At 37.9% G+C, this 27,698-nt stretch overlaps 1 protein-coding gene across 3 annotated transcripts in view; it reads left to right on the top strand.

The window, feature by feature from the left end:
• The window catches only part of LOC146639886 (protein diaphanous homolog 3-like), a 166,672-nt gene that overhangs the window by 79,049 nt on the left and 59,925 nt on the right, over positions 1-27,698 (top strand). For all 3 annotated transcript variants that reach the window (XM_085356212.1, XM_085356196.1, XM_085356204.1), the window contains 3 exons: positions 4,623-4,747; positions 10,048-10,212; positions 18,135-18,270. In XM_085356212.1, coding sequence (XP_085212338.1) covers positions 4,623-4,747; positions 10,048-10,212; positions 18,135-18,270 — 426 coding nt within the window. The remainder of the gene's footprint in view (positions 1-4,622; positions 4,748-10,047; positions 10,213-18,134; positions 18,271-27,698) is intronic.

Below are 27,698 nucleotides of genomic sequence, written 5' to 3'. Positions count from 1 at the left end.
GAGATGGCTCTCCAAAAATACTGTTCAAGCTTTGTTTTCTAGTTTTGTTTCATGCAGTCTAAACAATGAGCCTCAGGTTGAAAGTACTTAAAATGAGGGCTCTACAGTGCATTTTAATGTTAGTCCTGCACTGTTTTAAAGTGGTTCTGTAGATTGTACATTTTCAGATTCACCAAAACATCAGGCTTTTGCGTCAATTTTTTTCTCTCTCTCTTAGAATCCATTATATCAAAGGTGCTTATACAGTGACTGTGTGTGCGCTGGGGCTGTTTGTGGCTTGCATGCTCTACTCTTTCTCATTTATGGCATAGCAGGTTAGCAGACTAATAAAAGGATGTCAGTGGATTTTGACCTCCACAAATATTTCAATTGTTCTTCTTCCAAAATATCTTAGATCTGTCTCCGACTCCTCTGCACCAAAGAGACATTCAGGCCCCACTGCTCATAAAAATCACTCACACATAAATGCACAGAATAAGAAATCAAGTGCAAAGTGGTCAGTGAGAGAAAAGAAACATTTCCTACTGTCATTTCCTAAGTCTTGAGTTGTATACGGCTGACGTAAGCCTCTTCTGTTTTGAAACACATTTCTGTGTGTTTTCTTTAAAGTGAAGGATCCGATAAAAGCCAGTTTTCTCCTGAAGCATACTGTATCCCTGATTCACATATAGTCTGCCTCATCTTGAGTACTCTGTGGCTGGAGTGATGACACTCTATTGTTGCATTAAGGCAGATGACCTGTGGTGACATATGCAAGGCCTTATTTGCACGTACTGTGTAGAGATCCATCATAGTTCTTAGTTCTTCTCCTTGCTTTTTGCCCCGTGCAGAGCACCTTCACTGAGACATGTTGGTTCTATTTAGTATTTCTATTGTTGGATAGCAGCATTAAGTAAGTGTCTCCTGTTTGTATTATCCAAAGTACCCAGTGTCCAAAGTATATGGATCTAATTATGTGTTAGATTCTGTTTCTCTCGTAGGATAAATAATATAAAGTTCCTAGGTTTTCATGCATATACCCTTTTGTGTGAGGTTGCTTCTTCACAAAAGCCTGCAGATTGCAAAGCTAAGAAAAGATGAGATTCCTTTTTTGTTTTGCTTTTGTCTTGCCCTCCCTTGCTCCTTTCTCAGTTACCGCATCATCACAGGGCTTTAATCATTTCTATTAACAGACTGCCTGTCTGGCCTCTTTCCTCGTCTGAATGCTGCCCACACCTCCTTCAGGCGATTTTGGTTGCCTGGTAATGCACTGAGCTTTCAGGAGAAAAGGATTTAGAGTCAGATTATAATTGTTTATTCACTTTTTTTTATATGTAGCCACACTAATCATACTGGGTGTATGGATCATTTTTAGATTTCTCATTAGTTAATACACTGACAGAGCCAGCCAGAATTTCTGTAAAAGAGCTCGGACGCAGCACCATCTAGGGGCAACTGTCTATTTTTATTTTGTTTCAATTATTATGGTTCAATTATTATCAGTAAAACTTTCTACATAACTAATTCTGTATCTGCACTCACTGAAAACTTTATTAGGTACACCTTAGAAAAACTGGGTTGGAGTGATCAGAACTGTCTTAGTTCTTCATAACATAGATTAAACAAGGTCCATGTTGACATTCCACCATCACACAGTTGCTTCAGTTTGTTGGCTGCACATCCTTGATGAGAATCTCCTGTTCATCACATCCCAAAGGTGCTCTACTGGATTAAGATCTGGTGAATATGGAGGCCAAGAAAATGTGCCAAGAGCAACCTGAACCGTTGATAAAGGCAGGATAGATCTGTGCTTTCATGTTGTGGATGTCTAATTCTGACCCTACTGAGTGTTGCCTGAGACCAGGCAATGTTTTTCTAATCTTCTATTGTCCAACTGTGGTAAGCGAGGGTCAGTTGAAGCAGTTGTTGCTTTTCTGCATGTCTTGGTTGTAACAAGTGATTATTTGAGTTCTTGTTAGCTTGAAACAGTTGTGGCACTTTCCTTTGACCTCTTGCATTACTGAGGCTATTTCACTGAGAGAATTACTGGATATTTTGTTTATTCCAACCATTTTTTGTAAACCTGAGAGATGGTTGTGTCTTAAAATCCCAGCAGATCAGCAGTTTTTGACACCAACCTGACTAACCGTGCCACATTCAAAACCACTTTAATCACCTTTCTTCCCCATTCTGATGTGGTGGCCATGTCTACATCTCTAAATGCATTAAGTTGCTGCCATGTGACTTAATATTTTTGTGTTCTCTGAGGTAGTGCTTTGATTGTGTGATCCTGTGAAAATAACACGTTAAATTCATTTCAAAGACCAGCAGCACTGATGCTTGCTGCAGAAATTCCAACATTAACCATAATTTTATTACTAGCTTTAGCCACCACCTGCTAACTTAATAATAATCTAACAGACAGCTAATGTGGCTACTTGGTAGCTGCTAAAAGTTAAACAGTCAATGTGTGTGCTAGCCACTAGATTACCATTTATAATAACTATTGAACACTTTAATGTCGTTGAAGGGGGAGTCTTCAAGTTTTCAAAAAAAGTATTGGCAGGTGCCATGTGCCCATCTGTGTGCAGGATGCTGTGTGAGGGCCAAGACAGCACTGTTAGTATCAGTACTGTTGAAAATGAGAATCTAATCTGATAGTAAGTTTTAATGTTGATTAGTATCTGAGTAGTAGGTACAGGATTGAAAATGAATTAACAAAGTAGCTCCTTTTCTATAGTAATCACAGCAATTGGCCTATGATTTATGCATAGGAGAGTTGTTTCAGGATTTAAAAAAATAATAATCATTAGTGTCCCATAAGGTGTCACTTCCTAATAACCATTTTAACTCTTCCAGAAGTCAGAGATAGGAATATTTTTCCTCCACATTGCTACAGTTCTCCTCAAAGATACATTAATTCATACTTAAAGAGCCTTCTGCCTTTTTTACTGTCCATAAAAACAGGATGATTTCTTTAAAAGAATTGCAGAGCAGTTGCTTTGTGAAGGCGGCTCTGATGGAGATATTATTAGTCACAATCTACTTTTGAAGCAAGAGTTTTAAATGTCTGCTCCTTTAAAGCTTTTGACTGACCGCAGGTATCATTGCAGGCATACAAGTAAGAGATAAAAGAAGGAAGAAAGAAAATTAAAATCCAAAAATCGATAAAGTGAAAATGCATTCAGGACAATCTAAAACACGCGACGAGTAAAAAGTACTCTTTAGCTGCGGTGTTACTGAAGTGCACTCAGTCTTCTTTCTCAATTATAAGTAACAGGTTGAAAAGTGTCACCTGCCTTTTCCGCTCAGCACGCTGAAAGCATAAGCTGGTAATTTGTACATTTCACGAGTGTGGACATTCACATGTTCACACATACACTCTGTTAAACTTCAAATGAAAAGCACAACTTCAGTAATGCAAACTTTGTAGAATATTAGGAGTCAAGATGTCTGAGAGAACATGTGTGTGAATCCAAGATGGTAGGTTCCCATCAGGAAATGGGTTTATGCTCTAAAGTCAGAGGAAAGCTTAACTACATTGAAGTCTTTCTCTTTTTTTTCTTTTCATAAAGCATGTATTAGGATCAAGGGAAATTTGAAACTACTTAAAATTAAGCAGCTTATGCCTTTTTGTCAAGTGGGGTCTAATCGGGGTAATTTAAGCCATATGCTATATTCAGTCACTAGCTTAAAGTGTCAGCCATGACCAACTTAGCAGAAAGTTAGGCTTCACGTTCCACTGCTTTCCAACCTGCATGATCCATGCACCTGTTGATAAGACTAAAGTCCAAGGATTAATAGAATAGAAAGATATTAACTCAATCAGCCACACCTTCATGCATTCAGGGTGTGCAGTACTGCTGTATCTGTTGCTATGTAATGCACAGAAGTCACACTTACCGAGTAAATGTAAAGCCTTGTGTTCAAAAATGCTGGTGACACAATGTTTTGAAAATTTAAATCGTGTATTTAATTGTGAACAGTGCAAAGAGATAAGACTGCGTTATCTCTATGAGCCACGGTCGCCCCGTGGCCTGCTTTACTAACTAACTAATTCTAATTCTGTGTAAAGTTAAAATGATTTGAAAATAACTGGATTCAGTGTTTAGTTTCCTGAAATGTTGAAGGACAAAACTTTGGGAAATACGATTCCATATTTGGACTCTTGATGCGACTTCTCCGTAATACTGACTGCACGATGATGGCTGATTGAGTATTTCAACATCAAGTATCACAACACCGAGTATTAACATAGCAGTCATTTGCTTTCACTACAGTTTGTGTGACGGCGAGGGTATTGTATTTTAATGTTAGGTTGTTTACCGCAAGCACACGACCGTGAGGAAAACAGAATAACGAGCAGTTATGTATTAAACATACTTTCACTTGATGCTTATATTTTGTCATTGTTTATTCCCACAGTGTTTTGGGCACAGTGTGAACCCATAATAAGTCTGCTTTGCGATCGAGCTGGCTTCTCTTTCATTTTCCCTGTTGTTTTGTTATTGTGCGTTGTTTTTCTGATTCTTCCAGTGCTTGAAAATAATAATGCATTTGATTGTACCTTTAATTGAGTTGTCCTCACATGTGCTTTTATGAGTGTATGTATGCGCGTCTAAAAATATGTGGGTGTGTGTCAGTGTCTGCAGAGAATCTGGAAAAGAGCCTCAGGCAGATGGAGAGGCAGCTGCTGCAGCTGGAGAGAGACCTGGAGACTTTCTCCTCCTCCGATAACCCCAACGACATGTTTCTTACCAAAATGGCTATATCCTTTACACGTGTATGCATAGGCTCATCTCTGTGGGCCATCATGCAGTGAGTTACAGTAATGAACTCTTCACAAAGACAGAAGAATATCACTGAATGTGAATTTTATATCTTTACAGTAAGTCACAGTGGTGCTGTGTAGGCTGGTTATGGAGCAGGTTTCAGGTTTAATTAACAAGTTAAACCTAACATCAGGAAAAATGGTAAAGACTTCTCAGATATTTAACATGTGGTGTGTCTTATTAAATGATATGACCTGTGTGAAACGTGGTTAAAATTTTTTTTGGCTCAACTTCACCTACTTTCAGTGAGTACAAAGATGTGGACAAGTCTTTTGTAGTATAAATAACTTTATTTATTGCTTCTATGTACATCTGTAAATGAGGCATCGCGTGCTTTAAAGTGAAATGGCAGATGTGGACACTATACGGACAGAGGTATTAGGCTATTTACATATTATACGTACAGCAGTTATTATGACTGTATATGCATCTAGTTTGCAGTCTAAATTCATATAAATTTGACCCACACTTTCTGGGAAGGCTTTCTATGGAAGTCATTGCCTGGTTATTCAGAATAGCACTAGTAAGGTGAGAGGCGGATGTTGAAACTCATCTGACCACATCTGACTTTATAAACCTTACTTGTGCATCGTGGCATAGTCACCCTGGAAAATAAAAGGGCCTTTTCCAAACTGCTCCCACAAAGTTGGATGCACAGAATTGTCCCAAATGTCTTAATAAGATAAATGTTAAGATTTCCCTTCACTGGATATATAGCTATCCTATTTAAAAGGTCTGTGATATGTTTTATGGTGACCCATGATGAAGACCATAAGCCAAAAACCTTTGGTCATGGAGTAAATTTGTTCTTTATACTACAAGTATTTATATACTTTTGAGATCACACAAGATGCAAGGAATGGGGTGAAATGGAGGCAAATGATCCTCTCAGCCAAAAGGAGGAGGAAAAAAAAGGTAATAATATGCTTTTAAGTAGAAAGGGAGAGAAGAATATACAGTCCTCCCACCCATCCTCTCTTGGTTTCCAGTGATGTGCACAAGTGATGAGTGGCATCCCATTCTGCAGTCAAGTTTTGTACCAGTACCCCTCTTAGCTGCTTTTGAAGTGTACTTAAGACTGAGGCTATCTTCAAAATCAAGAGAGAAGCTAAAGAATGTGAATTATGTTGCGTTTGACTTTCTGTCTTTTGTTTTCAAAAGCCACAAATGTGTAATTTCTTTTTACCATTTGTCTGCCCACGTGGGAAATTGAAGTCCATTGCTGACATCGGTCTACATTTTGTTTGACAGCAGTGTAAATGATTCATTGTCTTCTGAGGTAGTTCTAGAGGATCAGGTTGACAGGTATGTCTCAGGCCAGGTGAGTAAGTATGTGTTCAATAATACACCTTGCACCCAGCCTCCTTCATGTAGTTTTGATCAATAGCCTAGGGGTTGGGGCACTGATGGCTTGTGCTGTAGTAGTTAGCAAAGAACTTGAGTGCAACACAGTAAGGTTCACTGAGAATGGATCTGACAGCTCTGTTTTTTCTACTTTGCTTTTCAATTCCTGATGTCTTAGCACTGATTAAAAACTATGAAAACTCTGAACTCTCTTTTGGTAAAAATGGAAAAACTGGAGGTAAAGTGTAATGTAGACGAATAACACAGGTTATTGATGAGGCGTCTGGTGTCAAAATAAGACCCTAGACGCACAGTACAGTGGTCCCTCGCTATAACACAGTTCACCTTTCGCAGCCTCGCTGTTTCGCAGATTTTTTTGTGTGCAATTTTGCATGCTGTTTTTTTTTTTTTGTTTTTTTTGACAGCTCATTGAGTTCTGCATCCTGATCGAATGTAGACCATTGTCAGTCAATGTCTTCCATGCCGTGTCTCCTGTACAGTACAGACTGCATCAAGCTTGTCAAATTTACATAAATCTTTGATCACTAGCAGTGTGACTCTAAAGTAAGTTTTTAAGTTTTTCCCCAACAAACACAACAATGTCAACAAAACTTTTCGCACCACCAAAGGCACTTGCGGTACCAACCAAAAGGCAGAGGAAGATGCTAACCATCGCACAGAAAGTTGGACTTCTGGACATGGAAGGTAGAAGTTACTGTATTTTTCTGACCATAAGGCGCACCAGATTATAAGGCGCAATAAGCAAAACAAAACAGTCAGATAAGTCAAACTTTATTCAACTCATTCTTCTTGCTTCCTCCACTTCCGTACCATTGATTCATTAATGTTGAATTCTCTCGCAGCTGCTCTATTCCCATGTTCTGTACCTGGAAACAGGGTTTGATCTTTGGTTTCATTCTATAATACTGGACTTATTTTTCTATGAAGGTTTGAACTTTGAGAGAGTTTAAACAAGAGAGAAAAGTGTGAAAATGTTCATGCCTGTCTGAGAAAAGTGTATAAAGTGTGTAGTGAGGAGGGTTTTATGGCCTTAAAACATCTATAATAATTGTGAAAAATTAAGCTGGCTACTTCACGGATTTCACGTGTCGCGGGTTATTTTTAGAACCTAACTCCTGTGATAAACGAGGGACCACTGTAAACCAAAAATGTTAACTAGATGAATGTTACACAATTTTTTATTTTTTATACATTATCATGTGAGAGTAACAAACATTAGCTACTGCTTGGAAATGAACTCTGAGCATTGCAAGGTGAAATATTGACTGGTCGTTAAAGTTACTGCCACATTGTGACTAACAAAATCCAAAATAGAACTCCAATTTAAATTTTTTATGCTACGCTGTATGTAAGGCCTTCCTCTCAGCCATGATGGCACCTTTCTAGATCTCCAAGCAGCAATTTCCATAGGGACTAATGCACTTCCATACCATCAGACTTTTGGAATGAGCTGATAACAAGTGGGATGATCCCTCTCCTCTCTAGTCCAGAGTATACATGTTTACTAAACTTTCAAATTCCAATTTGTCTGACCACAGAACAGTTTTCCACTTTTCCTCAGTCCATTTTATGAGTTTTGCCCCAGAGAAGACTGTGGCTGCTTCTTTGGATGTTAGAACTTTTACTGAACTTTTGGATGGCACAATGAATGATGTTCACAGACTGATTTCTGAAAGTGTTCCTGAGCTGCACTAATTTGACAGAATCGTGCTTGTTTTTAATGCAGTGCTGACAGAGGGCCCAAAGATCACAGGAATCCAGTATTGCTTTTCTACCTTGTCCCTTTTGTAGAGAAATTTCTCCAGATTCTTAGAATCTAGTGAATCTTTTGATATTATGTATTGTAGATGATGTAGGTGATGAGGCACGTCCACAATTATTTTCCTTCTTATTCAGAAACCAAGTGCTTTAGTAATTTGGCTTAAGGTTTTTAACCAACATTAGTAAGCAGTTTTATAATGAAGCTTTTTAATTACATTTACACTTCCCTCCGTCCTGCATCCCTTAACTGCTTATGTTAAGAAGACTTGTATTTCAAATTAAGCAAAACTGATTACAGTAGATTTGCAGGCATACAGGAGATAACATTTCTAAAAGTACTTTTGACAAGCAAATATTTTTATTTATTATTTAAAAAGTTTTATTGCTAAGCCTTTTGAAAAATGAACCAGTCATGTTAGCACTGCAGATCAGCAAATTCTGCGGTAACCAGCTAAACACGAGAATCTCAGGGTGTCACATTGGTGACATTGAAAATCCCATTTTCACTTCATGTGCCACTTGAGTTTACATTTACTGTGTGATTGGTCTAGTGTTACACTTCTAAATGTGAGCTAAGCTTGTAGAGGTGGTAGATTAGAAAATGAGAGAAGCAGAAGGAGAATGATCAAATGAAGACAGGCAGAATGAAAAGTGATGGGATGGGAGAGATGGGTGCTTTTGAGAATGAGCTGCAGTGGACCATTGCTTTCTCTGGAATAGGGAAGAAGTCAGGAGAGTGGGAACAGATATTTCACACCCCACGATACTTATCAACCACAGCTCTCAGCTATTTTTCTTTTTCTTTTTCTCTTGCTTTCCGTCAGTTGCTCAGACTTTCCTCATGCCTCTTTCCCCCAGCCCCTGGCTTGGAAAGATATTACTGACAAGTCAATCTGGGAGGAGTGCCTATTGAACAGCATTTACCCAGCTGTGAATAGGTAGTCCCATCCCCAGCCAGATTCAACTGAGGCCAAACCTCAAATAGGTCCATCAATTGAGCTATAATGAAGGGGCACAATAGGAGCCAGAGAGGCTGTCCACACGCTTGTGCAATACCACACACACATGGCACACTTGCTTCTGAGACAACAGTGTTATAGTCATTAGCAGGACAGATGTCTAAGGATATAAGAAGAAATTATTCATACAGTTTAAAACATTAAATCATTTTTTAATCTCAGATTCTATTTTGTCATACAACAAAAGATTTGAATTTCACTTGACAAGGTCATCATGTACGATAATAGACAGCGAGGATTATGATTTATGGAATATGGAAAGGGAATAAAACTGTAGCATAAATATATTTTGAACAGCCAATTCACGGTTACTAAATTTTTGCATTGAGTGAATAGTGAGTTTGTGTGTGTGTGTGGTGACAGCACTGTATGCCCTGCTGGTGGGCTTGATGCGTTTTAGTACTTTGACTCTTCCCCCCTCCCCTCCCCTCCACCACCTCTCCAGCACATGTTGACACAACCATTACCCATTTGTCCTCATCCACACGAACGTAGCAAAGCTGTCCTGCGCTTCAGATAGGAGGGCCTTGTATTGCTCTTTCATCTTAAAGTCAGGTCAGACTTGTATTTGCAGTATTTGCTAGGTCAGACTGTTGAAGACATAACCATTTTGTGTAAAGCCCAACTCTTGCACTCTTCAAGCATTTTAGAGTGCAAAGACTTGTTGCCTTAAAAATCCTAAGAAGAGTAATACTGTGCTTGCTGCAGCATTTGGAAGTGAGCCAGAGCCAAGAGCAGAGTTAAATGCAAACACATCTATTTAACTGTGTTTACACTAACTTGGAAACTTTTTCAGTAAGCAATATTCTCATTAGTTAGGCTTTGAAAAAACTGGTGGGCAGGGTTAACGTTAAAGTACAATGAACTTTAAGTGCAGCAAAAATGGAGTAGTGTAAAATGCACACACTTTGACCTGACTGAGAGCTCTTAATGCAAACGTTGGTTTATCGGCATTTTATTTCCAACTTAATTTCTTTGCAAAAACAAGAGGGAATGGCTCTCACTTTTGTTGTCAAGTTGGAGATGCTCTCATCAGCCTTTAATGGATACTTGTTGTGAAATGTAACAATGACCTTGACCACAACCCTCACAGCTTCAGCAAAGTTGCACGGGAGCAGTATGACAAGCTGGTGATCATGCACGGCAACATGGAGACGCTGTATCAGAACCTGCTGGAGTACTTTGCTATTGATCCTAAGAAGACTTCTGTGGAGGAGCTGTTCACTGATCTCAGCAACTTCCGTTCAATGTTCACTGTGAGTACATGGTGCAATCCTTCATTTTATATTTATTTTTTTAATATCTTGAGTTGGAGACATTTGCATATTGAATAATGTTTTGACTTTTCATTAAACCTGTCCTGCTATTAAAGCCACACAGGGATTAGCACAATATTTGTGTTACAGGAACTTATATGTCTTAATGAGAAATGAATGACTCAGCCTGTCTCATATTAAGATGTGCTTTTTTTTTTTTTTTTTTTTTTTGAATGGATTTATTTACCATTTAGTACAATGTTACATTAAGAGAAATACTGCAGTGCTACTTCATATCAGCTGGTGTTTTAATGCTATTTAAGAGTGTTTCATTTATGGGTGCATTTTCATTTTGCCTCTTGTTAACATATTTTAAGAAATGACAGAATTGCTAATGCTAAAACTGTGATAGATAAAAAATAGCTCTAACCATAAAGCTACTTATGATGTTGCACTCATTAGTTGCCCAACATCCATGAAAAATACAAGCAAAAAGGCAAACCACAAAATAAGTGAAAGCTTTGCCAGAGTTTTATTTCAGGTTTGAGAGGGGGAAAAGACCTTGAAAATAGGGGTTATTATTTATCTTTTTATTCACTGCCTGTTTTATTACAGAACTTCTACTTCGTTCTGTGTCCTGTGGTAAAATACAAAGCAGAACAGTGCCAGTCCTGTGTAGTCCAGTCCCACCCGGACATTTATGTCATCCCTGAGCTCTGTGCCCTTATCAGTCTGGTTGTCACAACGGGACTGAACGGACTCACGCGCAGGCTCTAGGTCTTGAAAGCACAAGAGTCTTTATTATGATGCACCAGGTGATTATTTACAAAAGTGAGGGGAAAGCCGGGCTCCGGGGGTCCACACACGAACGGGAAAGACACGCACACTCTCCGTCCACTCCTCTTCACACTCGCACACTCTCCGTCCACTCCTCCTCACACTCCACTCACTCGGGTAACACAGGGGTAGGTCCAGGGAATCTGTACACAGAGACACGAATGGGTAGTTAGGTAAATCGCTATGAAACACTTCTGAAGTCATTGAGCTGGGGTTACACTGACGAGGGTCGGCAACGGTCCAGCGACGAGAAACGCAGGGCTGCCGTCTTATAAAGGAGCTGGATCACTCGTGATGAGCCACAGGTGCGTGGGCCAAGGGCAGGAGCCCGCAGGTGAGCTCCGCCCAGGCAGAGGGAGGAGGGAAAGAGGGGAAAGGAGAGAGCAGGAAAAAAATAAAAAAAGGAATACAAAACATATGTAGCCGTACTGAGCCGACCGGGTAGGCACAGGGACCCTGACAGTGGTGCTACTGTGAGCTCTGGAGCTGCAGAGACCCACTGTGTTTAATCAGCAGGATTAGTGGCACAAGCCACTGGGCGCGACAGATAATAGTAGCTAATTAGCCTACTAAAGTTATTGCCCTGCCCCTAACTTAACATCTACCACACACACAAATGGATTTCATGCCTTTTTGCTTTTTTCCCCCCCTCCCTCCCTGCATAGTGATTACTTATGCTTTCGTTTTTTCTTGTAGCCTGCTACTTTTGTTGTTGTTGTTGTTTTCCATTTATGCACTCTTCAGGCAGAGTGGCCGTGGGGTTTTATCAGTATCCTTCCTAGATCAGAATTGACAGAAACTTTAATGAAGCTTCAGCTGCAGTACAAATGCAGCTGCTTTCTTATGGATCATTCTTTGGAAGGAAGGTACGTCAAGATGTGTAGCAACAGAAACTGAAATAATAATATATCCCTGCACATATGATGCAATTACTGTAGGATATGTGAACAGCACAAAATTTATGTTGCTCTGGCTATTGAGCTTGGCTTGTACTGTCATTTTTTTCACCCACTTGTCATTTTGCATTTCTATAGCGACGGGGTGTGTGACTGCTGCCCGACCGGCACCTTTGCTATAAAAGAGAATGGGTGTCAGAGCACAAGGGTGCCAATGTTGCAGTGTATGTGAAAGACTCTTTGGCCCTTTAGAGAGCCCAAATTTTTTCCTAGGTACCCTGTTTATTTTTATTGATGCTATTGATCCCAGGACTAACGTGTGCTGTTATCCATGGTGCATTTAAATAACTAGAGTTGCCAGAACTGAGGCTAAATGATGTCGATCTATTCTGTATTCTGTGCATTACTATTGCCTAGTAATAAAAACAGATTTTAACATTGTGTTCTTAAAGCTAAACTGTTGCTGAAATCCCTTTTATTTGAAGCCTATGGTTCAGTTTTGAGTTTTGCAGTAGCTTTTATGTTCTGACCAAACATAACAGTTAATGATGCTGCCAGTGAAAGGTGAAGAAGCCAAGTGTTATAAAGGCTAGCATTATATGGTCAAAACTCCCAAGATAGCTATTTATTCCCCTGCGATAGGTCAGGGCGTTAGCAGCTTACACTCTCAGCAATTCGTTGAAATGGTCACATCACGGAGACACATCTTAGGAAAAGCCAAGGCTAGGTCAACGAACGTAGGCATACAGTAAATCTAAGCATTGTAACCTCTCGGTCAGATCTGTGTCAGCATTTACCCTGCCGTGCCGAGGCCCATGCTAATAGGTGCGTGCTGTCTCTAGACCACTGCCTGGGGCAAACTGAGCCTTGAACTGTGTGTATCTTGTTGGCAGAATGTGCGTGTATGTTTGTTTGTGCGCATATGTCATTCTGCTTTGGCATTTTTTTTTTTTTTAATAGGAAAAGCTGCTTAGTTATTTCACACACAAAGATGTGCACACACAATTGTGCACACACATGCAGCATGCCCAGTCACCCGTAAGAAGGAGACACAGGGCGAGGCCGCACATCTGACAGGAATCCAATTGAGCGTGTCTAATGGCGGACATCCAGGAGAGAAGGAGGGCGAAGCAGACCTGCAGTGATGAAGGAGAGCAGTAGACAATTTTACAGAGCTGGTTCTCCCTCTCTTTATTCCTCTACATCACTAGGTCTCTCGCTATTACAGTAACATATATAATTTTTTTTTCAATCAAAAGATCTCTGAAAGTCTGTGTTACCTCAGTTCATATTACAATGTTACATTTCAGCACGAAGATAATTTTTAATTTTACATTTAAAAACAAATAAAAATTGTCTTACTTGTGCTTGAAGTTAACATTTTATTCCATTCAGCTGATGTCCCCACTGACATTTTAATTCTTATTTTCCTAATTGTCTCTGCGATTTAGTAAGACAGCATAGCTTCTTCATGCTGGCTGTAATCATAACAATTTTTGTTTTAATAAGGGTGTTTTTGCTGTAATAATCTTTAGCTGCTCATTTCTGTTTTGTTTGTGAAGTTTAAAAGCCATCTTTTTTTTTTTTTTTATATATATAACAGACCCACTTATAGTATTGACCTGTTACTGACTCATCATTGTTTTCTTGAATGGTTGGTAGCTTTGAAAGATCTCGATTTAAATAAGAGGTTTTTTTACGCTTCTACATCCTTCCTCAGTGGATCTGCATAATCATATCATTGTAATCCCCTGCCACTTTTCATAATGAACAGGGGCAAAAAAAGAGTATTTGTACTTTTGTACATTCCTTAAAAAAATGAATGTCTGCCATCATCCTCAGCTGTAGTTTGTGCCTTTTAATAATTGGCAAAGGTTAGCCAGTTAACACATAAAAGAAACCAAACTGTGCATGTTTAAAATATCCCTCTAAACATCATAATATGATAACATGGATCACCCAACATTTATTGTTTCATTCAGAGCCCCACTGTACCAAAGTACAATTATACATCAAGGCACAACCATGGATGTAGACTATTATTTAAAGGGGGGAAAAAAGTCTGTACTGGTATTTGCACTTATCATTATTCAGTTGCCATTTATGTCTGTTGTTCTATATATATACACACACACACACACACACACATACATACATACATACATACATACATACATACATACATACATACATACATACATACATACATACATACATACATACATACATACATACATACACATATATATATATATATATATATATATATATTAATTTAAAAATTTGTTGTATTTGTGAAGTTAGTTTTAATGTGTAATTTATATATCAAATGCATATATGTTCAAAGAAAAATAGTCCCATCTGTTAGACTGTAAGTGATACTAATTTCATAAATGACTAAACTGTATAGGGCTATTCAGATTCTGAGCAGCAGCAACTCTGTTTGATTGCTTTAGCACAAGTATATTTACTTTGTTTTAGTAAGTGAAATTGCCCTTTACATGGAAGAGTTTTGATGAAATTTACATTAGGCATCAGTCATAGCTTGTAACCTGGGATCATTTAATTGTTCCTTACTAAAAATATGCTGCACATTGGTAATCTTGTTCTTCTCTTTTCTTTTTCCTCATTCTTTCTGTCCTTAATTTACCAGATGCCCATTAAGAATATAGTCATTTGTGAATTGTTGGTTGCTATAAGCAACTCACAGTCATTCCATCAAATCAAAGTTCATTTTGTCAAGTAGTTGGTTTCATTTAAAAATAGTTATAAAAAGAGAGCTCTGAGTGCTTCACAGACATTTGGTATTCATCTCACCCTCTCTTATTCTTCAATACTCTCTTCTCCTGAATTTCTATAAGCCTGTCGAGTGGTACTTATCAATGTTTTTAGCTGCTATTGTCTACTTATGTGGGTGAGTTTAGTCAAATGTGTTCTAAACCCTTCCCATAATTTTTTTCTCGCTGTATTTGCAACACTTTATCATAACTATTGTAAAAAGATAAATTGATGAAAATATACAATTTACTTATACTAACTGCAACAAACAACAAAACTTGATGTTGATTGCTACTGGACAATTAACTAAGTTGTCTGAGAACGCTTCCATCAAAGTTTACATCTCCTTAGTGTTTGGATTTCTTTTATACATTAAAACAGATTTTAGATTTAACAGAATGCTTCAGTTATTGTCTATTATTACCTGTGATTAATACACTATTTGGACAGAAGTATGGCGCAATCTACACATTAATGTTAGAGGAGTGACTTGGCCGTTGAAACCAATTGCATGAAGGTCCAGGCACTCAGTTTTTATGCTGAAGCTTGTAACTGCCTCAACTCAGTCAGCAGAAAGATGTCGATCTTTTGCACTATGCGCTTCGGCACTCATACAAAATCCCTGTTTTGCATTGTTACGTTGTCTGCCACTATTGTTATGTTGTTTCCTAAACACTTCTACTTTGCAATAATGCCACTTAGACTTGATTGTGGATTATCTAGGATGGAAGTAATTGACTCGTTGCAGTGGTGGCATCTTACCACACTTGAATTCAAGTGAACCGTTTTGAATCGCCCAATCTTTCACAAATATTTGTAAAGACAGACTGCATGGCTAGTTGCCTGATTTTATCTTCCCAACAGTCCAGAGGACCACTAAAACTCTTCAACCATTCTGTCAACGACAATGATGTGGGTGTTTTGGTTTGTGTGGGATTGTGATGAAATGTCAAGTTAATCAATGTTAAATTACCTGTTGCTGTCGACAGTAACTTTGCTGTTTTACATTAAGATTATGACTTAATATTGGCATGAGCAAGCCACCTTCACCCTTCAAACCCAAACTCAGTACAGGGAAAAAACAACAAAACAAGCTGAGTGGGCTTAGACACTTTGTCCATTGTGTGTTTTTCCTAAGTTATAACCAACTACAATTACTTTTTATAAATAAGAAAAAACAAAATCTCAAGTTTGTCCAGTGGAAGATTAATGCAATAAGGGGCAAACGTGGAGCATTTACTATATAGGATTGCAGTAGTGTTTATATGTAGTTTTATATAGTTAAATTTAGCCATGCAAAAAAATAAAGGATTAAAGCACAGGCTAACAGTGATGAAACCATACCACTGTGTCAGTACTGTGTGCAGTTACAACCCTATTATTAGTAATATACACTTTATTTATTCAATTGAAAATTTCTCTGAGCATCAACAAGACCTTTGAAACAATCAAATATACTGAAATGTTTTGAATTCAAGTTCACCATATAATTTCCAACTATAGTCACTTGTATGCCGACATAATAAGATGTTGTCAGTGGGTTTCAATAAGTGATTGCCCCTCTTTGGTGTGCCACTGTAGTTTTCCCCATACTACACAGTTCTTGTAGTGTTTGTGTATGTGTTTTTGTGTGTATACATTTATGTTGGTTTGATATTACTATTCTATCACTGACCTGCCCATCAAGCTGAGCTGTGTAGAAAACCCAAGTGGAGGGGGGTTTGAGGGGGAGAACTTGGGTGTTTTATGAAAGCCTAGACTCCCTTGCTTTAAGTGACTGGCTATTGATCAGGATGGCAATCGTGCTAGCACTCTATTAAATCATAAGCAGTCTGTCTCTCGGCTGTGGCGTTATTGAGCTATTGACAAAATTGGAGGAGTTTAACAACAGGGACTACAGAGCCTGCAGTTACAATAGTTGATGCATACCAGATGTCCTTATAGACGGATTCTCCCTAGAGAGACTGATTCAAATGAATGACATAAGTTTGGCTACATCAGCATGTTTAAATGTCAGTAACATTTAGTGACATCTGAAAGACTCAAGACCAAATATTGATTTTAAACAACCACCAGTGTTTACTTGTATGAACTGTACTGTACATAGGTTATTCATGTTTAAAGGCCTCCAGCGAATAATATTTGATCCTGCAAATTCCAATAAAATTCTCTTAGGACAGAAAAATATAATACTTAGGAGCAGAAATATTCTGGAGTACAAGAAGTACTGTACAGCAAACAAACTAAAACTATTGCTATGTCCATGTGGTTGATCAACATAGATATTTGTGTTTGTTGTTCACTTAAACTTGCAAATGAATTAGCTTGAAATCACTAAGCGTGTATACTTAACAAAAAAAAAAAAATAGTAAACCTCTTTGCTAAAGATTTGATGCTCCAGTTAGCAATCTGGTTACTGATAATATGTGCTCTTCTTAAGATGGATTCATTGCTGTTACCAAAGACTCAGTCACAACTTTACCAAACGTTTTAAAACAGATTATAGACAGCCCCAAAAAGCTATAAATGGAGAGCCAGGTTATTAGAAATACATCACTCTACGTTAAACTGTTATTTTAGTCACAATAAAACATTGTAAACTCTTTGACATGTTTTCTAACTTTTATGCCTGCTCAATGTAAGAAAGTAGCTGCAGTTATTCCATAACAAACTAACATGAACAGGTTATTCTTGTGTAACCATAAACACTTTTTTTAAAGAAACTTCCGTTTTTGTTTATGTTTATTTAACACTGCAACCCGCACAGAATCCCTTGTAAGCTTTGCTCAGTATCTGTTGTACAGCCAGTTAATGTTGAATTGTGTTATGTTTGGTTTACATTTCTATCACACTCGCCTGCTGTGACGTGACTAGATAAAGTATTTTCATTTTGAGCATACCACAGTGGCCAGATGTCTGCTGAAAGTTCAATCTGTATATGTTAAAACAATACTGGAAGAATTTACCTTTCAAAAATGTTTTTACACTCTGCAGTAAGGTAATGCTGTCTGTATGTGATGAAAAAGACAAATTATAGGGGAAAAAATGTAAAGCAAAATCAAATTCTACGTTGCTACAACTCAAAGTCAAAGAACAGAATTGCTTGTAATCATCAGCTTCTCTTGATTCCTTGATCATTGATGCATCAATCTCATCAATCTAGTCTCTGAATTCAGTGATATGAAGTTCGTTTTTTTTTTTTTTTTTGTCTCAGAAGACTTGAATCACAGTGCAGCTAAGAAGCTTCACCTGACTTTAGTGGTGCCTGATAAAGATTTCATCAGGGTTTGACTGCTGCCTCCCTCTTTGACAGGCTTAGCACTATTGTAATTAACCCCACTTAGCAGTCCATCATGTTTTCTCTCTTTTTTTTCCTCCTCCCCTCACATTTTCTCTGTCTCTGCCCTGCAGCAAGCACTGAAAGAGAACTTCAGGCAGAGGGAGACGGAGGAGAAACAGAGGAGAGCGCGGGCAGCAAAGGAGAAGGCAGAGCGTGAAAAGCGGGAGAGACAGCAGAAGAAGAGGAGGTTGCTGGAAGTCAATGCAGGTAAAGACTGCATAATTTGCTTTGCCTGTCAACTCTTGCAACAATAAAACCCTTTCACAGAGCCGTGTGCTGAATCAATCTAGGGTCAAGCGGTGTAAGAGATCACTCAAAGACAACGAATCTCATTTATAACATACAGCCCAAATTTTAATGGATTAGAATTGACAGCTATTTTCTCACAATTCAGTTTTCAACACTATAAAAATAAAACCCCCACATCTGTAGAGAAAATCTGTCATCTCATTTTGATTGATGGATGTAGTTAAGTAATGTTTAAAATAATATCCATTATGTGATATTAAAGCGTGTCATAAGGCTTTTATTTTAAACTGTCACTCTGTCCATATCACTCATGTTGAAATTACAGTCTTAACTTTAATTATTTCAAACCAATTAAGCCATCAAATGTAGCTGACCCGTGCATTATTAAACCACTATTACATAGTAACACAAATTTGAGACATGAGCTTTATTGTGTTGCTTTATTTTCATTTGTGCCCTTGTAGACAGTGGTTTGTTTGTTTTTTGGTTTTTTGTTTTGTTTTGTTTTGTTTTTTTTTACAATATTACAAGGATTACAGAAGTTCACTTTTTAACTAACCTATCTTGAGAGGTCAGAAACATTTGACAGGATTCAGAGTATTACTACAACACAGCACTTTCAACTCTTCTTGTTGAAACAGTGTTTGTAACCTTAGCATATCCAGTCTTTCTGAGCAAGACAAGTATTATGCCAGTGCCTTTTAAAGGAGATGCTACAAACTGCCAAAATTAAATGAAATCCTTCTTTATGTTTCAACATTTCAAGATAACTAGGTCATAAACTAGGACACACAAAAAGGTGGTATCTTTTTGGTTCTCAAAAAAAGAGAAAAGCAGCCAAATGCAGCAGAATAAGAATTACTCTACAAAGGAAAAAATAGTTTCTTCTGATTTCTGCCCAGAATTTAGCAGAATGCTTTTTGCTCACATGTAAAAATAAATATAGCCTTTTTATTTTTTTAACACTTTTCAGACAAGTGCTAAATTAGAGTAAAGAATCTGATTTGGAGAAATTATTTTTTTTAAAACAAAAAAGACAGTCACTCCTATTGCAGTATCAGAGAAGCTTGCGCTCATGCTTTATTTGACATATTAATAAAAAATGAGTGCATAGTAGGTTCAACAATAATACCACATGCACCATATATCAGTTTATATGTGTAAAACAAGGAAACTATTTTGAATTATTTGGGTGATGGGGCAAGTTTCACAAGCCTAATCTTGTTCAGTTTGTGACTTGAGTGAGTACTGCCCTGTGCAGTATCACTTAAGTGTCATGTGATTGCATTATCTGTCAATAAATGCATTATTTCAAAGTAGTGTATTTCCTCTTTAAAAAAAAAAAAGCAAATGCTTTAAAACACATCCATCAGAGCAGAAACTCAGTGCACTAAAAGTGAATAAACTGACACATGAATGAGAAATTTAATTCAACGCTCAGTTGAATTGCATGAACATGGTCATAAAATCCATGTGAATAGTTACGTGTTTGCGCCTTGCTTTGATAACTTGAAAAAAATCATTGTGAGACTTCAGAAAGATGGAAAAGGATAAAAAGAAGATTGGTGACCCTCAAAAAATCAACTGAAATATATTTGCTGCAGTAATCAGGAGGTATAGAAGAAGCCATAGTACTACCAATCAGAGCTCTAGCGTTTGCCCTGCTAAAATGACGATATTGACAGTGTGTCACAATCTTTCTGAGACAGACAAGTGCTTCAGACTTGAAACAGGGGTCATCATTGAAAATCTGATTTTCTGTGACAGCTTAGACCATAGGTGTCAAACTCTGGCCCGCGGGCCAAATTTGGACCGCAGCCTAATTAAATTTGGCCCATGAAGCCATACAAAATTACTATTAGAGCTGGCCTGCATGTACTGCTAATACTACAATTCCCAGAATGCTCTGTTGGTGTTTTGGTGCATCAGTCATGACAGGACCCATTAGCACCCTCTCCTCTGTTGACCATAGTCATAGCAACCATGCAAATACTGCCATGCTACCTATCCCAAAATGGCAAAAAGAAAGGCAGAAAACAGGAGCTTTCTGGACAGGTGGGAGAATATGAGGAAAATTTTATAAATGATAAAATGATAACATTTAATTCAGAAGGCTGCAAATACATTTTTTATTTAAGAAATGAATTCCACTGATGTGTTATTTAATTGCAATATTAAGTTATATATACGTTTATATAAGTTATATATATTGTTTAGTATTAAGTTATGTTTGTTCCATATTCAGTTTTTCAGCAAAACTTGTTTGAGTGCATAAGAAACGATTCCTTGTTATATTTGGAGGAAGTTTTTTTTTTTCAATGAATATTAATGACTTTGATCCAGTTTTGTATTTTGGCCCACTGTGTATTTGAGTTTGACACCCCTGGCTTAGACCATGGCTGTCAAAAATAAGGCCTGGGGGCCAGAATGGGCTCAGCAAAGACTCCAGTATGACCCAGTGAAAGGCTTTGGAAAAAGTGCAATGAGGGCATGGATTGTGAACTTTCTAACTGTAGTTTTACAGATTTTAAAGACCTCCACCATTGCCACTCATACTGCATCAAATAGTTTTGCAATAGATACGCAATTAAATGAAATGACAAAATGAAGTACCAGAACCTTTTGCTTTACACATGTATTGTGCAGAAAATGGAGATGTATTGTTGAAACTGCACTTTGTTTTCTTATATTATGATATTTCATGGATGACCTGTTTAGTTAAATGTCCTTACAATGACAGAAAGAGTTTTTTCACCGGTCTGGCCCACAATTTAAACTTAGTTTGAAATCCCTGACTTAAACAGTGCAAAGAATAGACCATAATGATAACCCCCACTTAAAAGAAGAAGAAAAAAGTCTTGTTCACATATTAGGCATTTGGCACATATGCAAGATAAAACTAAAATAAATTTGTGTAATTCAGATGACGTCCAACATATTTGCCATTAACCTTGCAAGGGCTTCTAGAGTGCATGGTTCCTACAATGAAGCATAGAGGTGGGAATGTGATGATAGGGACATGTTGACATTTATAGATTGCACCATGAATGCGTGTTTATGTAAGACAAAATATTTTCTGACAGCATGCCTCCCACTCTCCAGTAGTCTGGTACAAGAATGATATTCCAGCATGATAATACAGCAGACTGCCAAAATCAGAGAAAAAGAAAAAAGGTAAAACTATGACCTGGCTGGTGCATTTCCTGACTTGAATCCAACAGAACACCTTTGGAGTGTTTTTAAAGAGGAAGGTAGAGCAACAACCCCTCCAGCAAAGAACAGCTGGAAAAAATGATCTAAAGAGCGACAGAACATCTCTGGAAAAAAGTGTGCAGTGCTGTACAGTATCCTACATGCAGGAAAACATGGAGTCTGCAACCACAAATAAAGGAGGTGGACAAAGCTTGTGTTCAATTTGAAAATGAAGCAGTTACGTGACACTGTTTTAAGTCATTAGACTGTTAAGCGATACTGCGTGGGGTGTACAAACTATCCTATAAATGCAGCATCAGTGTTTACTTTGAGTGGTTACATGCTGTGAAGACAGAAGTTACTGTTAAACATTCCTCATTTATATTGATATTTTGCATTGACAAATGGGACCTGAATCTTATAAATCATTGTCTCCTTTCCAACTTTCAGCAAAAACTGAGAAGACAGCACCTAGCTGTCTAAAATGTTATTCTCAAGAGATACTACTGCGTCTTACACAGATGGAGGCTGTTACTCTGGCTTGTATCATACATTATCCGATACAGGCTGTAGTTTTATAAATCACTATTAAATATTTAAATTTGTATTGTTGCTGCATTTGATGAACATATTTTCTCTCAAGGGAAATTTATCTTACAGTTAGAAAGCAAAATCATAACAGACCTCCAAGTGGGAGTAACACTGAAACTATCCCCAGTGAAAGAAGCTCATATCTGTCAACATAAATGCATTTTCAGAAAGTCATAATTAATTAATACTTGTCCACCCGATAGTCTTTTCTTTAACCACTTATTGGCTTCAGTTTGTATTTTAATTCAATTTTATAACACTAATACACTGCATTTGGTCTTTGACAATGGGCACAGAGCAGTTATCTAGTCTTTTGCCTGAAGCTAAATAAGAAGAGAACAAGATTAAAATGTATCTATACGTTTTCCCTAGGAAGTGTTAGTGTCTAAAGATCGGATGAAACCTTCTCTTTCCATGAGCACAGAGCTCCTCAGATAAGATTTGAGAACATTTACACAACAGAACAGCAATAGAATGATTAATGAGTCATAATTGCAAATTTAGCAGACGTTTCACTTAAAAAACAGTATTTGTTACCTCATTCCCTCTTGTTGAGCTGTGCGTATCAGACCAAATTTGCATTATGAGCCATAATTGCAGGTAAGGCTGTTACAGTAGAGTCAACACAGCAGTGTAAACAGATATTTTGTTACTTATCTGAGAGCGACTTGCCAACAGTATGTGGCTGTTGTTCATTTTATCAAATGTCAAAATGCTAACAAATGTCAGCAGGCGGCTGTTCTCAGACAACAAAAAGCAGGCCTAGACAGACTGTATTTGAAGCTGTGTTTCTCCACAAAAGGACAAAAACCAGGTGCTGGTTTTCACTTGATGCACTTTTGCAGTTTTTCTGAAAGACTCAAAAAGTTGGTCGCTCACCCACCCCAGAGTTAATGAAGTCTGACATTACTGTAGAAAATGGGATCTTGGCAAGATAAATATGCATCAGTTGGCTAAATTATTGTTCCTTATGAGCCACCATGGCTGCATGTGTGTTTATGGCTAGGCCAATCATTGTGCTAGTGGATGTAGTTTAGCCATGCGTAGTAAAGTCTCTCCATGTCAGCCCTGCTCACTCAGTTGTTATGTTTCTGATTAAACCCATGACAGACATTTGTGGCATCATTGGGCAAAAAATTCTATAATAACCTTTGAGCATATTGTAATTCAAATTGTTGAACAAATGAAAGTCTGGTCAATATTACTGCCAATGTAAATGCACTCATGACAAGAACATTTAGCTGTGAGAGCAGAACCACAATTGTCACAGTTAATAAATACCAAACGAATTTCATAAAGACAATCTCCAATACAAAAACTCCCATTTTAGCATTCACTGTCTTCTTCAGTGGGAGAAAATGAAGGACCATTAAAGTTTAGACTGAATTTGAATGCTGGAGAACTTCAGCTTAAATAAGCAACAGCGTGTGCAGCAGAGGGAAGATGTGCCGTGTGTACACATGCTGCAATTTTTCTTGGTCTGACTAGTTGTTTTTCTGGAGGCACAGTAGCTCCTTCCACAATTTGGAGGTGCCAGCAGAAGCTGATTGTTTTCAGAGAATATCTGACTCTTGTACTCTTGCAAGGATATAGTGACAGCAAGTAAGACAAAAATCAAATCATTTTTTAAAAAGTTACCTACTGCATTTAGAATTTAATAAGCATCCAGTTTATGCCTTTGGTACATATGCAGTTTGCAGAGTTGTTTTAAATGCCGTCTGTGCTTTGTCAGATGTTATGTCTGCAGAATAATGTCCCAAAAAAAATCTGTATTTTATGGCTTCCTTTTACCAGTTATAGTTTTGTCAGAATGTTATTTTTTCCTATTTTGCATAACGTGATGACTGTAGAAGGTGTAATTACACTGGCCTGCTAAGTCATTGGTTGCTTGAAGTGAATATGAGAACTATGCACTGGAGTTAAAATTCTACAAAAATCTTCCAAGCCGCCTACAGATCCAGTATCATTTTTGTATTTTCAAAGCGACCCAACTCATTAATTTGAATGAAACAGTTCACTGTCAACTGCTCTCAAGGAAACTGCTGGGAAGTAATTTTTGTGGACCAATATACAACGGCCATCTGCAAGGTTTCCCATCCCACACAAACAAATATGGAATCCATTACTATATAATGCCTTATAGTGTACTACTGTTTGTTGTCATTGTTTATCTTGTGGTTGCCACAGCAAAATGCAGAGCAACTGTCACCCCATAACTTCACAGCAATCTAATTTCTTGTCCTATTTAAACACATTTAATAACCCTTCAAACGTATGAATGTATTATCCAAACTTCCTTGAAGCAGGATGTCCCCATGAACACACCCTCAGTGCCTTTGTAAATATGTCTACATACACAAGTTTTTCTTATCAAAGTGCTACTAGATTAATAGTTATTTAACTAGAATTCTCCAAACATAACTCTTAAGAAGGAAATATTTGCCTTATGCCAGACAGTCTGATCCCTAACCGAATTGCTTTTTGTTGCCAGTTTTCTTTTTTCTTTTTTTTTTCTCTTTCTCCCCCTTTTTACCTACAAGCACTCCTGGTGCCAGAAACATGTTCAACAGTTGAGACCCATTTTCAGTGCTCACACTAAAGCTGGCAGAGCCATTTAGCTTGGCAGTCCGAGCTCTGCAACAGCATCTACAGTCATTACTATGCCAAGCACTGTAGCTCTCCTGTAGACGTTAGGGTGCAAGATCAGAACCACTGTGCTCCATCCAGGCCAAACATACAGCTGTGGCTTTACTATCAGGCCACACCAAGGCCTGTCTTGGCTGAAGCATAATACAAACCACCTCATTTCTCTTTGATCTGGCCTGGGAACGCATTTGCCACAGATTTCCTGAAATTTTACAGTTTTGAGCTAATCCAGTAAACACGCACGATGAATAATTTCAACATTTGTCCTATAGATGGGCTCTCTTCTGTATACTAGACTGTTAATTCCAGCAAAAGAGGTAAAGGCAAAAAATAAAACTACTGCACATAAAACGGTGTTTGTGGGTTGTGGTACTGTTGCAAAGACCTGATATGTTAGTTGATTGATTATCAGTGGTCTGCAGGTGCAGGCTTTGAGGTGCTGCGTGTGCAGTTATTATCAAACACTTTATGTGGATAAGGTACTCCTACCTGTTTGTATTGTTCGTGTGATGTTTTAGCACAAGAGAGATAGATGGCAAAATTGTTGGATGACATTGAAATTATGAAAATTACTCCCCTTGTTACACAACATGTTTGTTTGAAAGCTGCACACCAAGGTTGAGGAGAAGTGTACCATACCGTACCATGAGGCATATTACGGTCTAGATGCTTTTGTGCAAAGGCCTCGAAAGGCTTGTGATGGTAGAGGTTGGAAGAAACTCTTGCTTGTTTAGCTTGGATTAAGCAGAAACTTAATATTGTCTTGAGAAATCAGAAAGGGAAAACTTTGTGCATTTTTCAAGAAAACTGCAACTTGAATAACAATATAACTAAAATAAAAATGTGTCTAAAAAGAAGACTAGAATGCCCTGGAGTGTGAAAATTGAGAATCCAAGCCACAATTACATAGAATCTCTGCTTCTTCTTTGTACAGGGTTTAGCTACCCATTTAAAACCAAATTTGTGCTATTTGGCTTTAAATATTGTTTAGAAGAAGCCTCACTGCTTAATTAAACATTTTTCATATTTTTACCTAAGATTTTGATGTACCTCAGATCATTATAGTCATATGGCATATTAACAGTAGATCACCAACATAGGGCTTTCAGCATCCTTTGCTGGCACTGAGCGCTTTCAATCCTTGTGTGAATTTGAAAAACTCTTGCTTGTTTAGTTTGTAAACTACTCCAACTGACAACTTGGCATCTCTTCTACTTTCCTGCCTCTCTGTGTTGGTGAGTGTTTTTACTGCAAACTTTTCAATTAAAAAAAAAAAAAAAAGTAGTTCAAAAATAAGAAAATCTGAAGAATAAACTTCAGCCAATTTTTGTCAGAAAGGCTTATATAAATATGCCTAGAGCTTGAAATTTATTTAGATACGCTCAGTTTAAGATAAAGCTAAAGGCAAACTCGGTGACATAGCTAAGTCGTGATGTTTCTGGCATTGCACACACGTGCACACACACACACACACACACACACACACACACACGCATGCATACAAGCGGTCTGTTTGGATGAAATGAATACGTGATAGAGATTTGGCGTTTTTCTACCAACCCAGGACAGGATTTGGTCTCCCTCTCTCTGTCTTTCTCACTATCTCTGACTCTCTCACTATCTCTCTCTCTCTCTCTGTCTCTCAGCCTATTTATTAACTAAAGAGCTTTCTCTTTGTTTGTCAGGGAGGATTGTCCTCAATGGAGATTTTCTGTGTAATCATCTGATTATCCATCAATTCCCTAAAAAGCCCCAGAGAGGCTGTGTATCCACATTATGCTGAAGGGCAAAGCAATGAGACAGGGAAGGAAAGGGGAGGGATTTTTTGGAGGAAATGATCAAAACGAATTTAATCTTCTTTACCTGTTACAGGTATCTGCATTCAGTTTGTTTTTTAGCTTTGCCTAGTTCTGTATTCCTGGAACGTGAGCTTATCCCAATTTCCTTCTGATATTCCTCCAGCTCTTCTACCTGCACTATAATAGACAGCCTGGTTTCGTCATTGGTCTGTTCTGGCACTTTGAGAGAGCAGGAGCATCAGCTTGCATGCATTTGCATAGAGCCCTATGGAGATTGAAATTCACATTGAATAGGTGTTTTTTTTCTTCCTCCTCTGGCTGTGCCTAGCTTGTGTATGACAAATCTGTTGCATTAACTCCCAGGGTAGGCCGGGAGCAGGAATGTTTGTGGAGCGACAAATTACACATCAGAGCTTTATTTAACATTCCCTACATGGCTACAAGCAATGAACTATTAAGATGTCAAATAGAAGAACTGCTACAGATGCAACCCTGCATGCAAAGATACTAAAAGTATAGGAAGGGCATAAGAAAGGGAAAGAATAAAAATCTGTTTGAGAAGCAGGAAGCTAGTATGAGAGTCTGCTTTCTCGTGAGATATTTATTCTGCCAGTCGTACAGTTCCTTATAGTTCAGCTTTTAAATTTGAGATTGCCTCGTTATTAAGTATGTGGTGATAGACGATAATTGCTGGAATTTACAGTGATATACAACAGTATGACAATCTTTTTTTTTTTTTTTCTCCATTGAGTATTCAGTTAGTATTAGTATTCATTATGTATTAAATTAACGGTACCATTGAAAGAATATTAATTTTCCCCACTATAGTTTGCTGCCGCATCCCTTTCATATAATTGACACACTGACACACATCCTTCCCTCCTTGCACACTGTGAAATTAATGTGTGCAAGACGGGAGCTCATTGGTCCATTGCTATATAAAAGAAAAGGTTATTGTAGTCGGGCATTTGTAGAGATGTAGGTGTTGTGCCTCTACCCTGTGTGTGTGTGTGTGTGTGTGTGTGTGTGTGTCAAAAATAGACTCTGCACCCACACCAGACACACAGTATAACAGTTAGGTGTGAGAAAAATTACCTTACGAGTTGATGACACTTGTTACCAAGTACAGTGAGAGCTTCCCAGTAAGTCATCCAAGAC

The sequence above is a fragment of the Diplotaxodon limnothrissa genome, linkage group LG1 (assembly GCF_057381915.1).
Source record: "Diplotaxodon limnothrissa isolate DT_005_m linkage group LG1, D_limnothrissa_male_GT1.1, whole genome shotgun sequence".
Classification (NCBI taxonomy): Eukaryota; Metazoa; Chordata; class Actinopteri; order Cichliformes; family Cichlidae; genus Diplotaxodon; species Diplotaxodon limnothrissa.
This window is presented reverse-complemented; position numbering and strand designations above follow the sequence as displayed.